The following is a 12,286-nucleotide window of genomic DNA, read 5'->3' as shown; positions in this document are numbered from 1 at the left end:
CCAGAGCCGGCCCTACAGATACTGCTAAGGGAAAAATCTCCGGCAGCCGGGCCCATGGGCGCGCGCACACATAGCAGGGAATGGACACAAGCAACACATCTCAAGGAGCAACAGTTAGAGAAGGTAGGGAACCGTTTTTTCTGGGAGAAGGAAGGAGTGTTGGGGGGCCTGTCGGGGGTGTTCCCAGGAGCGGAGGTGGGGACAGGGCAGTGCTGGGGGCAGGAGAGGTGGGAGTAGAAGATGTCAGTGGGATCCAGGCAGGGGATGGTTATGGGGGTGAGGGGCTGCGGGAGGACTAGGGGGGCTGATATTCTCACCCCTCCCCTCTCCCTGCAGGGCTCCGGGCCGACACTGTCACGCTGCGATCCGCCAAGAGTGAGGAGTCACTCACGTCTCAGTCCAGCACCGCGGGTATGAGGGGCAGCACCAGGGGCGGGGAGGAGACATTCAGGGGGAAGCCAACCTCAGAGGTGGCTGTGTCTCGGTGCCGGGCGAGCTGTCCCCATGCAGCGTTATGTACAGCTGTTCCCCAGCTGCCCCACCCCAGAGGTGGCTGTGTCCCAGTGCTGGGCGAGCTGTCCCCATGCAGCGTTATGTACAGCTGTTCCCCAGCTGCCCCACCCCAGAGGTGGCTGTGTCTCGGTGCGGGGCGAGCTGTCCCCATGCAGCGTTATGTACAGCTGTTCCCCAGCTGCCCCACCCCAGAGGTGGCTGTGTCTCGGTGCCGGGCGAGCTGTCCCCATGCAGCGTTATGTACAGCTGTTCCCCAGCTGCCCCACCCCAGAGGTGGCTGTGTCTCGGTGCCGGGCGAGCTGTCCCCATGCAGCGTTATGTACAGCTGTTCCCCAGCTGCCCCACCCCAGAGGTGGCTGTGTCTCGGTGCCGGGCGAGCTGTCCCCATGCAGCGTTATGTACAGCTGTTCCCCAGCTGCCCCACCCCAGAGGTGACTGTGTCCCAGTGCTGGGCGAGCAGTCTCTGTATGGTGTTGTGTGTGGCTGTTCCTGGATTCCTTGCCCAAGAGGTGGCTGCATCTCAGCCAGGTGGCGTTATGTGCGGCTGTTCCCCAGCTACCCTGCCCCAGAGGTGACTGTGTCCCAGTGCTGGGTGAGCAGTCCCTGTATGGTGTTGTGTGTGGCTGTTCCCCAGCTGCCCCGCCCCAGAGATGGCTGCATCTCAGTGCCAGGTGAGCTGTTCCCATGCGGCATTATGTGTGGCTGTTCCCCAGCTGCCTGCCGTCTCAGGATTGTTTACGCTGCTGTTTGTCCATCTGTCCCCAAGGCCTGCACAAATTGAACCGCCTGCGGCGCCCGCGCTCCAGCAGCGACGCCTTCCCGGCCCTGCCTGGAGCCCTCCCCGGGTCCCTGCCAGCCCCCCTCAAGCCCTGCCGCTCCTGCGAGTCACTGAGCTCCTCGGCCTCCGGTGGCTACAGCGAGAGCCTGGCACCCCATTGCCGCACCTCCCTCTGGCTGGATGATGAGGGCGAGCTGGACTCGGACCCAGAGCTCAGCCCCCCCGGCTTCCTGGACTTGGACGTGCTCCCCTTCCGGCGCAGCTCCCACCGGCGCCCCTCGCTCTCTGAGGCCTCTGACTCGGCCCCCAGCCCCACCCGCCTTCCCTTCACCTGCAAGGTGACCCGGGCGCTGTCATCCCGCGGCCCGGAGCCTCCCACAGCTGCCCTGGAGATCTCGGAACCTGTGGCCATCTCGCTGCCTGCCAAGGTGCTGGAGATGCTGGGGGGGGGTGAGGCTGGGGGTGTGCTGAGGCCCGGACGGCACTGGGGAACGCGCAGCCCCCCCCACATGATCTCCCGGCTGCTGCAGGCCGGCGACGGGATGCTGACTGACAGCTGCCAGCGTGAGGTGCAGCACAAACTGACCCAAGCCGAGAGCGGAAGCCTGGCCCAGAGTGAGTGTGCCAAAAGCTCCCAGACCCCTCCAGAACTGCCTGCCAGCCAGAACCCCCCCGCCAGAACCTCCCAGCCCCCTCCAGAACTCCCTGCCAGCCAGAACCCCCCGAACCTCCCAGCCCGCTCCAGAACTCCCCGCCAGCCAGAACCCCCCCTGAACCTCTCAGCCCCCTCCAGAACTCCCCGCCAGCCAGAACCGCCCCCGAACCTCCCAGCCCCCTCCAGAACTCCCAGCCAGCCAGAACCTCCCCTCCTGCCGTAACCTCTCAGCCCCCTCCAGAACGCCCCGCCAGCCAGAACCCCCCAAACCTCCCAACCCCCTTCCAGAACTCCCCGCCAGCCAGAATACACGCCCCCGCCAAAACCTCCCCGCCCTCTCCAGAACTCCCCACCAGCCAGAACCCCCCCGAACCTCCCAGCCCCCTCCAGACCTCTCCGCCAGCCCAACCCCCCCACCGTGAAAACCTTCCAGCCCTCTCCAGAACTGCCCGCCAGCCAGAACCCCGCCCGAACCTCCCAGCCCCCTCCAGAACTCCCTGCCAGCCAGAACACCCCCTGCCAAAACCTCCCAGCCCCCTCCAGAACTCCCTGCCAGCCAGAACCCCCCTGAACCTCCCAGCCCCCTCCAGAACTCCCCGCCAGCCAGATCCCCCCAAACCTCCCAGCCCCCTTCAGAACTCCCCGCCAGCCAGATCCCCCCGAACCTCCCCGCCCTCTCCAGAACTCCCCGCCAGCCAGAACCCCCCCGAACCTCCCAGCCCCCTCCAGAACACCCCGCCAGCCAGAACCCTCCCCCGAACCTCCCAGCCCCCTCCAGAACCCCCCGCCAGCCAGAACCGCCCCCGAACCTCCCAGCCCCCTCCAGAACACCCCGCCAGCCAGAACCCTCCCCCGAACCTCCCAGCCCCCTCCAGAACACCCCACCAGCCAGAACCGCCCCCGAACCTCCCAGCCCCCTCCAGAACTCCCCGCCAGCCAGAACCTCCCAGCCCCCTCCAGAACTCCCCACCAGCCAGAACCCTCCCCCGAACCTCCCAGCCCCCTCCAGAACACCCCACCAGCCAGCCCCCCCGCCAAAACCTCCCCGCCCTCTCCAGAACTCCCCGCCAGCCAGAACCCCCCCGAACCTCCCAGCCCCCTCCAGACCTCTCCGCCAGCCCAACCCCCCCACCGTGAAAACCTCCCAGCCTCCTCCAGAACTCCCCGCCAGCCAGAACCCCCCCTCCCCCACCGCTGGAACCTCCCAGTCTCCCCAGAACTCCCCGCCAGCCAGAACCCCTCCCCCCATCCAAGACCTCCCAGCCCCCTCCAGAACTCCCTGGCAGGCAGAACGCCCTCCCAGCCCCCTCCAGACCTCTCCGCCAGCTAGACTCCCCCCCCAGCGCCAAAACCTCCCCACCAGCTAGAAATCCCCCTCCCCCTGGAACCTCCCAGCCCCCTCCAGAACTCCCTGCCAGCCAGAAGCCCTCCCCCCAGCCGGAACCTCCCAGCCTGCCGCAGAACTCCCCGCCAGCCAAAAGTCCCCCCGCTGGAACCCCCAGGGCAGAACCATCCAGCTGAAACACCCCCCTGGCCAGAACCTCCCAGCCCCAGCCAGAATCCCCCACCAGCCAGAACTCACCCAGGCCAGAAGACTCCAGCCAGAACCCCATGCCCGGACCCCATCCCCAGCCAGAACCCCTCCAGCCGGAATTGCCCAGCTGGAACCCCCACAGCTGGAACCACCTGGCCAGAACCCCCAGTCAGAACTGCCCAGCCAGAACCATCCCCTCCCCCAGCCAACCCACTCCCCCCACAAACAGACCCCCCCCCCCATGTCCCCTGCTGGGGGAGTTGGGGAGCATGCAACAATGTCCCAGCCTTCTACAGCACCTCCTGCTGGGCAAGGCCAGAGCTGGAGTAGCCGGGAGCTCCCCGCACAGCCAGCACCCAGCTACACCCCCCTACAGCGCCCCCTGCTGGGTGCTGCTGGCACTGACTACCCTCTTTTCTCCTCTCCCCCTTCAGGTCCTGAATCGGAGGCTTCCCCCCCACTGCCCGGGGCGCTGTGCCTGTTTCGGCATGTGCCGCCCCCGCCGCCCCCAAAGAACCCAGCCCGGCTGATGGCACTGGCACTGGCGGAGAGTGCACACCGGGCCGCCCGGCAGCAGCAAGGGGCGCCACGCAGGGAGCAGCGTGCCCAGTTCCGGCGCTCCCTGTCCCTGGAAGGTGGGGGGGAGGGGGCAGCAATGGGGCCGGGCACTCTGTACTCTGTGGTGCGCCCTGGCCCTGCTGCCCAGCTCCCTGACCCCTCTCTGCAGCGCCAGCAGAGTCAGGGGGAACCCCGGGGCCAGCGTCAGGAGCGTGCAGGGGGCCCCCAGGTGTGTGGGGGTGGAGGGGGAGGGATCGCTGACAGGGGGGTTGGGCGGGAGGGAGTTAGGGGCATTAGACCCTTGGGGGGGGGGATTGGTGGCTGGGTTGGGGCAGGGGTTTTTCCCAGTTTGAACAAGGGGGATTTGGGGGGCCTGGGAGGAGGGCAGGTAGGTGATGGGGCTTGGGGGGTAGTGGGGCAAGAAAGGAGAGTTTGGGGGGTTGTGGAGACAATGGGGGGCAGTGGGTTGGGCTGGGGGCAGTAATGGGGGTTGGGGGCAGATAGGCAGTCAGGTTGAGGTGAGGTTTGGTGGCTGGGAGGATTCAATGGGGTTGCAGTTGGATGGGGGAATAGGGGGTGCAGTGGGGGAGCTACAGTGAGGGAATTTAGGCGATTGTTGATGGATGGGGAGATTGGGGGGGCTGCAGCCGGGGCAGTTTGAAGGATTGTGGTCGGGTGGGTGGACTGGGTGGGATTGGGGGTTCAGTGGGAGGAACTGGGGGATTGGGGTGCAGTGGGGGGCTGTGGCAGGGGTTGTTCGGGGAATGCAGCTGGGTGGGGGGACAGGATTGGGGGTTCAGTGAGAGGGACTGGGGGATTGGGGTGCAGTGGGGGGTTTGGGGGTACAGTGGGCTGCTGAGGTTGGGGCTGTGATGGAAGGCTGGGGGGTCAACTAGAGGGGAGACTGTGTGTGTGACCCCCCCCATTGACCCCCCTTCTCTCTCCTACAGGTCACATTGGCCAAGGCCCCTGCCCCAGGTGGGGAGGGGGGCAGGGCCAGCTTGGCAGCCCCCCCCCACTACAGCAAAGCCCCCCCTGACACCCACCACTGGGGCCCCGAACCCCACCTGCCCTGCCAGACTCAGCCGCTGCCCTTCCCCCGAGCACTGGACCCTGCCCCCCGCCACCCGCAGGCCCCACCCAAGCCCCCAGCCCCCCTGCACTTCCACCCCCCACCTGCGGCCTGTCTCAACGCCACCCCCCAGTGGCTGGACCCCCCCTGCACTGCCCCTCCATATCCTCCGGAGCCACAGCTGCACCAGCGCCACCACTTCCTAGCTCCCCGCCCCCCCGGCGCTGCCACACATCCCCAGCGCCCGCTGCTGGAGCCCGCAGCCGAGAACCTGTACTACGAGATCGTCCCAGAGCCGCCCGTCTACCGGCCCTGGCCCCTGGGCCCCCCGCGCCTCCCGGCACCCCGCAAGTACATGGCCACCCTCAACGCCTCCTACGGCGTCTTCCAGCAGCCCAGGCCCAACCCCTTGGCCCCAACCCCACCCTTCTGGGCCATCTTCGAGGATGGGCGCGTCCGCTACGAGCCACCGGAGCCCATCTACGTCAACGTCCCCTTTGCTGGCCCTCCGGCAGGGCCAGAGGCCAGGGGGCACCGCCGCAGCAGGGCCACGCCCCCCTCATCCTCGTCCTCTGCCTCGGCCTCCCCTCCGCCGGAGGGCGGGCACCTGCGCAGCCGCTCTGAGCCTGGCGCTGCCCGTGCCGCCCTGCACCGCCCCCCGGTGCCGGCCCTGCCACAGAAACAGAGGCAGGGCCTGCGGGCAGCACCAGGCTGGGCCTACGGACCGCCATCAGTGCCCGGACTTTACCGCCAGCTACTAGACGTGCTGCCCTGTGGTGGCACCATGCTGCGGTTCTACCGCCCAGCACCACCTGGCTGGGAGCCGGCCACCGGCTGCACCCCTCCCTTCACCACCTACGCTGAGCCCTCGCCCCGGCCTCCTGCCCTCCTCAGCCCTAGCCTGCTGGACGGTTACCGGCTGGGGCCCTACTCCCCCTATGCAGAGCGCCTGCCCCCCCAGTATGGCAACGTGGAGAAAAAGGAGGGGCCTCCCCCACCACCTGCGTGCCTGGCTCCCAACTGGACGGTGCACTCTGAGGGGCAGACCCGGAGCTACTGCTGATGGGGGGCCCGGGCTGGACCACGAGGGACCCTGGGTGGGGGGGCTGGAGGACCTGTGTTGAGCTCCCCAAGTGCTGACACATACCCCTGGGTGCAGGATCTGAGCATTGGCTGGGGACCATTGCTGAGACAGTCAGGCTGTGACATCATGTGAGGCCCCAATAACGTCATCCGAGGTCTGTATGACACGCCTGAGCTGCTGCAGGGCTGGAGTGATATCACACTGGGATCATGAATGGCAGGAGGATGGGTACTGTAACATCACAATGAGGCCACCAATGGCAACAGGACTGGTACAGTGACATCGCTACAGGGCCATCAATGGTGAGATGAACACCTGATGTGACGGCAGCCCAATTGCATTGCTGCTCCCCAATGATGTTAACGGCTGCTCTCCAATGACCTCAGGGCCCCTCAGTGACATCACCACATCCCATATGCTATCACTGGGCTACGATCACCATCACACCCAGTATGACATCATTGCCCACCTTGGCTAGGCCTCCACCTGCTGATGCTCAGCGACTGCCTCAGTGTGACATAGGGAGGGGGCATGGGTGACGTCAGCAGAACCATGAATGACATCACTATCTGACTCTGCCCCCCAGGGGCCAGTGTGGGGCATAAAACTATTGGGGTCTTGCCCCACTGCCAGCCCTGGTAATAGGGGGACCCTCCCTGTCCCCTGTGGGGGGGGCAGGGGACGCTGTTCTATAAAGCTTTTAAAGCTGAGAAAGATTTCTAACGTTTTAACCCTTCATTAACCCAATTAAAACACCCCCACCCTGAGATGGGATCCCCCAGCGAGGGGGGGGGCACCAAGGGTAGTGGAGGGAGGCTAAAGGAAAAAAATCCCTCCCCAGCCTGCCTGTCTGGCCTCCCTGGTCAGCATGACCCATGAGCTGGGGGTGGGGGGCATGTACATATCTGGCTAGATTGGGGGTGTGCCTGCTGCCCCCTGCTGGAGGAGCTGAGCCCTGCTTGGGGTGTGTGATGGTGGGTGCTTGGTTGTGTTGTGTGGCTGTGGCTGTAGTTGTCTGGTTGTGGCAGTACCGCAGTGTGTGGGGGGTATGTTATGGGGTAGCTGGAGGTGTCGGGGGCACCCCCTGCTGACCCTCCCAGTGGCTGAGAACGGCAATTCCTGGGGGTGGGCAGCATCTGACTGACTATTGCACTAACTCCCATTGTGACTTTGGGGGTCCCCTGGGAGTTATGACCTTTGACCCCCCCCATACCCTGTACCCCCCACCCCCGTGATAAAGGGGCAGTGCTGTGACCAGCTGGGCCCAGGGTGGGTGGGGTTGCCCTGGGAGTGCTGACCTCCGCCAATACCCTAATCCTATAACCCACCCCCAGCCAAAATCCCACAGATTGGGGGGGGAAGGGCTAATCCTGGTTCACCTAATTCAGCCCCATCCCCACTGCAGGGCCCTGGGGTGCTGCTGTGACTGTTCCCCTGGTGAGTGTATTTGTTGAAGATCCTGCCCTCCCCCCATTCTGTACTAAATGGTTTAAACCAACCCCATTAACTAATAAAGACAAAAACGAAAACAAAAAACAAGTTTCCCATGTAGTTCTTCCTGCTCAGAACACAAGAACTAGGGGTCACCCAATGCAATTAAGAGGCAGCAGGTTTAAAGCAAACCAAAGGAAGGACTTCTTCACACAACACCTAGTCAACCTGTGGAACTCCTTGCCAGAGGATGGTGTGAAGGCCAAGACCACAACAGGGTTCAGAAAAGAACTAGATAAGTCCATGGAGGATAGGTCCATCAATGGCTATTAGGATGGGCAGGGATGGTGTCCCTAGCCTCTGTTTGCCAGAAGCTGGGAATGGGCGACAGGGGATTGATGATTACCTGTTCTGGTCATTCCCTCTGGGGCACCTGGCATTGGTCACTGTCGGTAGACAGGATACTGGGCTGGATGGACCTTCAGTCTGACTCAGTCTGGCCGTTCTTATGGTCTTCAATTTGGGGGTGGGGGCTGTAAGCCAGGACTATCCCCAGCTCCGGGAGAGGAGTGGGGTCTACAGGGTTAGAGTGGGGCTGAGTGTGATGGAGTGGGCATTCAGTTTCCCCATATGCTGCATTGCTAACTAGGTGGTGGGACAAGGTGGGTGCCTCGCTGCACAGCCCCAGTGTGATGGACACTCGGCTGGGTACACGTCTCCCTTGGGGTCCCACAGACGGACTCGCTGGAGGAAGCCCCTGGTGGGGAACAGGCAGCTGGAGGCCCCAAGGTTCAGTCCCAGGGGACGGAGAAGGGCTTCCCCTGGTGGCAGAGTGAGACCATAAGGGTGGCTGGCCCACGGATGCCCACCCCCAGGGCACCAGGCCTGCGGAGCTGTGACAGGCGGTCGCAGGCAGCAGTGGCTGGATGGATGCTGAAGGGACTGGCAGCAGGAAATGGCCTGTAGCCAGCGCCCCCAGCCGGACTGGGAGTAAGGGGGAGGCTCAGCAAAGTGCAGCCGATTGCACGAGAAGGATGATTGCTCTGAGAAGCAGATTCCAGGCCCAAGTGGGGGGTCACAAGGCTCCAGGAGCAGCAGAGGCAGCAGTTGGGATCCCCTGATCCCGTTCAGCTCTTCACACCCTGGCTGTCCTGCGCTGGAGTTGAGAGCGAAAGAGCTGGAGGCGCGGGAGAAGCTGGAAGCATAAACTGGAAATGGAGATGCGGAGAGGCAGAGTGACCCACCAAGGGGAAAGTTGGGAAAGGCCCCGGGATGCCACTTCCGTAGGGAACCTAGATACCGGTGGGGGTGGGAGGACTATAGACACCTAGCTCTTTGCTGTGGGGCAGGCCTGTGATATGACCCAGGCTGCAAATGGGGCAAGGGCGCAGGTCTTGCTAGGCCTGGGGAGGTGTGCACCTGGCTGGGTTGGTGCAGATGGGTGAGAGCCGGCCTTGGGCCCTGACAATGGGGTTAGGGAGCCTGAACCCAAGGATCTGCACAGGGCAGGCAGGCGGGCAGCTGTGTTTGCGGACAGTAGGGCTGGGTATGAAAAGAGACCCGAAGGGGACTGGCCTAGGGCGGGGGGGGGGAGGGAGGGGCTCACCCAGGGGCACCCCAGAAGTGGGAGTCAGGCAAATCCAAATCAGGGGTGATGGCCACTGGGGACAGACCGCCAAGACCTGAGCCGTAATTACTATGGGCAAACAGGGCCCAAGTGGGCACAGTGGCCAAAGGCTAAAGAACTAGTGGCCAAGCAGAAGGGTTAACTGGGGAGGGAGCCCAGCCTGGGGGGGGGCGCCAGTTTCCCAGGTGGTGCGGCTGGCTGCGCACTGGGGGCGGTCGGGAGCACTCAATTTACAGGGTGGGCACAGGGCAGCCCCAGGGAGCAATCACTACACCCCCCACCCCCTTGAGTTGGAAGGGAGGACGGTTCTGGGGTTCCAGGCTACGGGCGCTGAGGGGATGCTGGCCTGGCCCCAGGTGGTGGACTTGGCCCAGTTAGTACCCAATGATACCTCACTCTGGGGGCGGGGGGTGGCCCCTGGTTACGGTGCCTGTAGTGAGGGTCTGAGATGGTGGGGCCAAGGAGGGGCCCAAAGAGGTTGGGGTGCAGGCGCGGCTGATGGGGACTGATCTGATGGCCTGGCCGGGTGATGTCCAGAGCACCCTGGTCCTTCCTGGAGCTAGAGCCAGAGATGGCTACCCCACCTTGGGGCCAGAGGAAGGGATCTACTGGGCTTAACAAGGCCAAGCTCAAGGCTTTGTCCTAAGTTGGGGAAACCAAGACACAGCCAGGGCCCTGACCCCAGCCCAGTGAGGAGAGACTCCCACCCGCTACCCCAGCAGCCGAATTTCAGCCTGAGCTGCAGCAGGATCCCTGCTTGGAGGAGCTGAGGGCCCTGGCTGGCTGCAGTGCGGCAGGACCCCTGAAGGAGGCCAGCAGGGCGGGATTCCTGGGGGAGAAGGGATTCCTGGAGCAGGTTCCCTGAGGAAAACTGAACTGTGGGGGATCAGGAGGCAGCCGGGGGGTCCCCCAGAAGTGCCACCACTGGCTATTGTACAGGGCCTTTGACAGGACATCCGGAATCCAGCACACCCGGCAGAGGCTGCTGCAGAACGTGACACAGCCAGGCAGCACTGCAGGGCCTATGACCCCTGCCAAAGGGTGGGAAAGGGCCAGGATAAGGTAAAGCAGCCTGGAGACCCCTGCCCATCACAGAGGGACCTGTTCAGAAGGTGGCTGTGGACATAGTGGGGCCCCTCAGCATGCCGACTCGGGCCAGGAAGAAATACATTCTGGTGGCAGTAGATTTCACCACCCATCGGCGGTGGCTCTGCCCTCCAGTGAAGCAGACACGTGACAGATGTGCTGCTGACCATCTTCAGCAGAGTGGGGTTCCCCCGGGAAGTCCTTACAGACTAGGGGTCCAATTTCCTGCCAGCCCTGCTCTGGGGCTGTGGGGGAAATGTGGGGTCTGGCACATCCCCCTCAGGCCAACGGGCTGGTGGAGAGGGTTAATGGGACCCTGAAGCTGATCCTGAGGACTTTTATGGCCCAGCATCTGCAGGACTGGGACAGATACCTGCCCCACCTGCTGTTTGCACACCAGGAAGTTCCTGAGGAATCCACAGGGTTCCTGTTGAGTTGCTCTACTGGGGGAGAGTGAGGGGACTCCTGGGCTTGGTGAGTGATGAATGGGAGGGTGGAGAATTGGTGGTGGAGTATGTACTGACCTTTCAAGAAAGGCTCACTGAGGTCATGGGCTGGGCCAGGGAGAACCTAGCCTGGGCCCAAGGGAGGCAGCCCATCTGGTATGATCACACAGCGTGTGTTCGCTCCTATGGCACCAGGGACCAGGGGATGGTTCTCAGCCCAGTGTGGCAGAATAAGCTACAAGCTGCCTGAGATGGGCTCTTTAAGGTCATCACAGAACTGAATGAGGTGAACTACATGGTGGTGCTGTCCAAATGGGCCTACAGCCTCCGAGTGTGCCATGTCCACATGATGAAGCCATACTGGGACAGGGAGAGGCTGGTGCTGGTTGTGTGTGGGCAGTGGGAGAAGGGGGAAGACACCCTGGTGGGTCTCAGGGCTGCGCCAGGAGCCAGCTGCCCGCTGGAATCAATCCCCTTCTCTGCCCAGCTAACCCCTGCCTGGCAGGCAGAGATCAGAGAAGTGCTGCGTTCCTACCAGCCGCTGTTCTCCAGCTGGCCTGGGCTCACTAACCTGGCTGTCCAGAGGGTGGACACAGGAGCAAACCCTCCCATCAGGTGTTCCCCATTCAGTCACTGGGAACACAGCCCAGGCCCTGGAGAGAGAGGTCAGGGACATGCTGGCCCTAGGGGTGATCCAGCGTCTACTAGCCCCTGGGCCTCTCCCGTGGTGCTGTTCCCCAAAGAAGGGTCAGTCAGCTCAGGTGTGGACTAGCGGCAGCTCAGGGCCATCACTGTGTCCGACACCTGCCCCATGCCTGGGACGGACGAGATTCCCGACAAGCTGGGGGCCCTGTTTCCTTACCGACCTGGACCTCACCACGGGCCACTGGCCGGTGCCCTTGGCTCCAGCCACCTGGCTGAAATCTGCCTTCACCACCCCAGTTGGGCTCAGTGAGTTCCTGGCTCTCCCTTTTGGCCTTCCAGGGGCACCTGCCAGTGCCAGGCGGGCTGGTCACTGAGGGGGAGGGAGGACTTGGCCTGGGCATACACTGACCCTAGCTGTACCTTAGCCAGCCTGGGAGGAACTGTCCTGACTGAAGAGGGGGCTGGGCAGAGATGTGTAATGTGGGATGGCCAAGGCGTCAAACCTGGATCACATGGGCAGCAGAGCCAGCCAAGGTGGAGATGATCAGAGCCTGGCCTCTCTTGGGCTGGTGGCACGCTCCCGGAGGTGTGTGCCCATGGGAGCAGGACAGGGCCCTCTGGCCCGAGCAGTGCCAGGGGCTCAAGCCAGGCCCCATTCTGACACCCCCTGACTCTGCTATGCCCGTCCTGGTGTTCACAGCTGCCTCGGGGCTGGGCGTGGTGCAGACTCCAGAGTGTGAACCCAAGCAAGAACTGGATTCCCCAGGAGCAGAGCCGTGCTGCCGGGGGCTCTGAGAGCTGTAGCAGATCGGGGATGGTGCTGCCAGCTGCTCTCCTCTGCCGCAGCTGCAGCAGCT

At 63.8% G+C, this 12,286-nt stretch overlaps 1 protein-coding gene across 4 annotated transcripts in view; it reads left to right on the top strand.

Annotated features, from left to right (window-relative positions):
• The window catches only part of ARHGAP33 (Rho GTPase activating protein 33), a 52,300-nt gene extending 44,576 nt beyond the window's left edge, over positions 1–7,724 (top strand). For all 4 annotated transcript variants that reach the window (XM_054011344.1, XM_054011342.1, XM_054011343.1 and 1 more), the window contains 4 exons: positions 337–411; positions 1,280–1,906; positions 3,915–4,267; positions 4,989–7,724. In XM_054011344.1, the coding sequence (XP_053867319.1) occupies positions 337–411; positions 1,280–1,906; positions 3,915–4,267; positions 4,989–6,173 (2,240 nt within the window). In that variant the 3' untranslated portion in view covers positions 6,174–7,724. The remainder of the gene's footprint in view (positions 1–336; positions 412–1,279; positions 1,907–3,914; positions 4,268–4,988) is intronic.
• The last annotated feature ends 4,562 nt before the right edge of the window (positions 7,725–12,286 follow it).

Source organism: Malaclemys terrapin, chromosome 21 (assembly GCF_027887155.1).
Source record: "Malaclemys terrapin pileata isolate rMalTer1 chromosome 21, rMalTer1.hap1, whole genome shotgun sequence".
Taxonomy (NCBI): domain Eukaryota; kingdom Metazoa; phylum Chordata; order Testudines; family Emydidae; genus Malaclemys; species Malaclemys terrapin.
The sequence above is the reverse complement of the archived record's forward strand: the minus strand, read 5'-3'. Positions and strand labels throughout refer to the sequence as shown.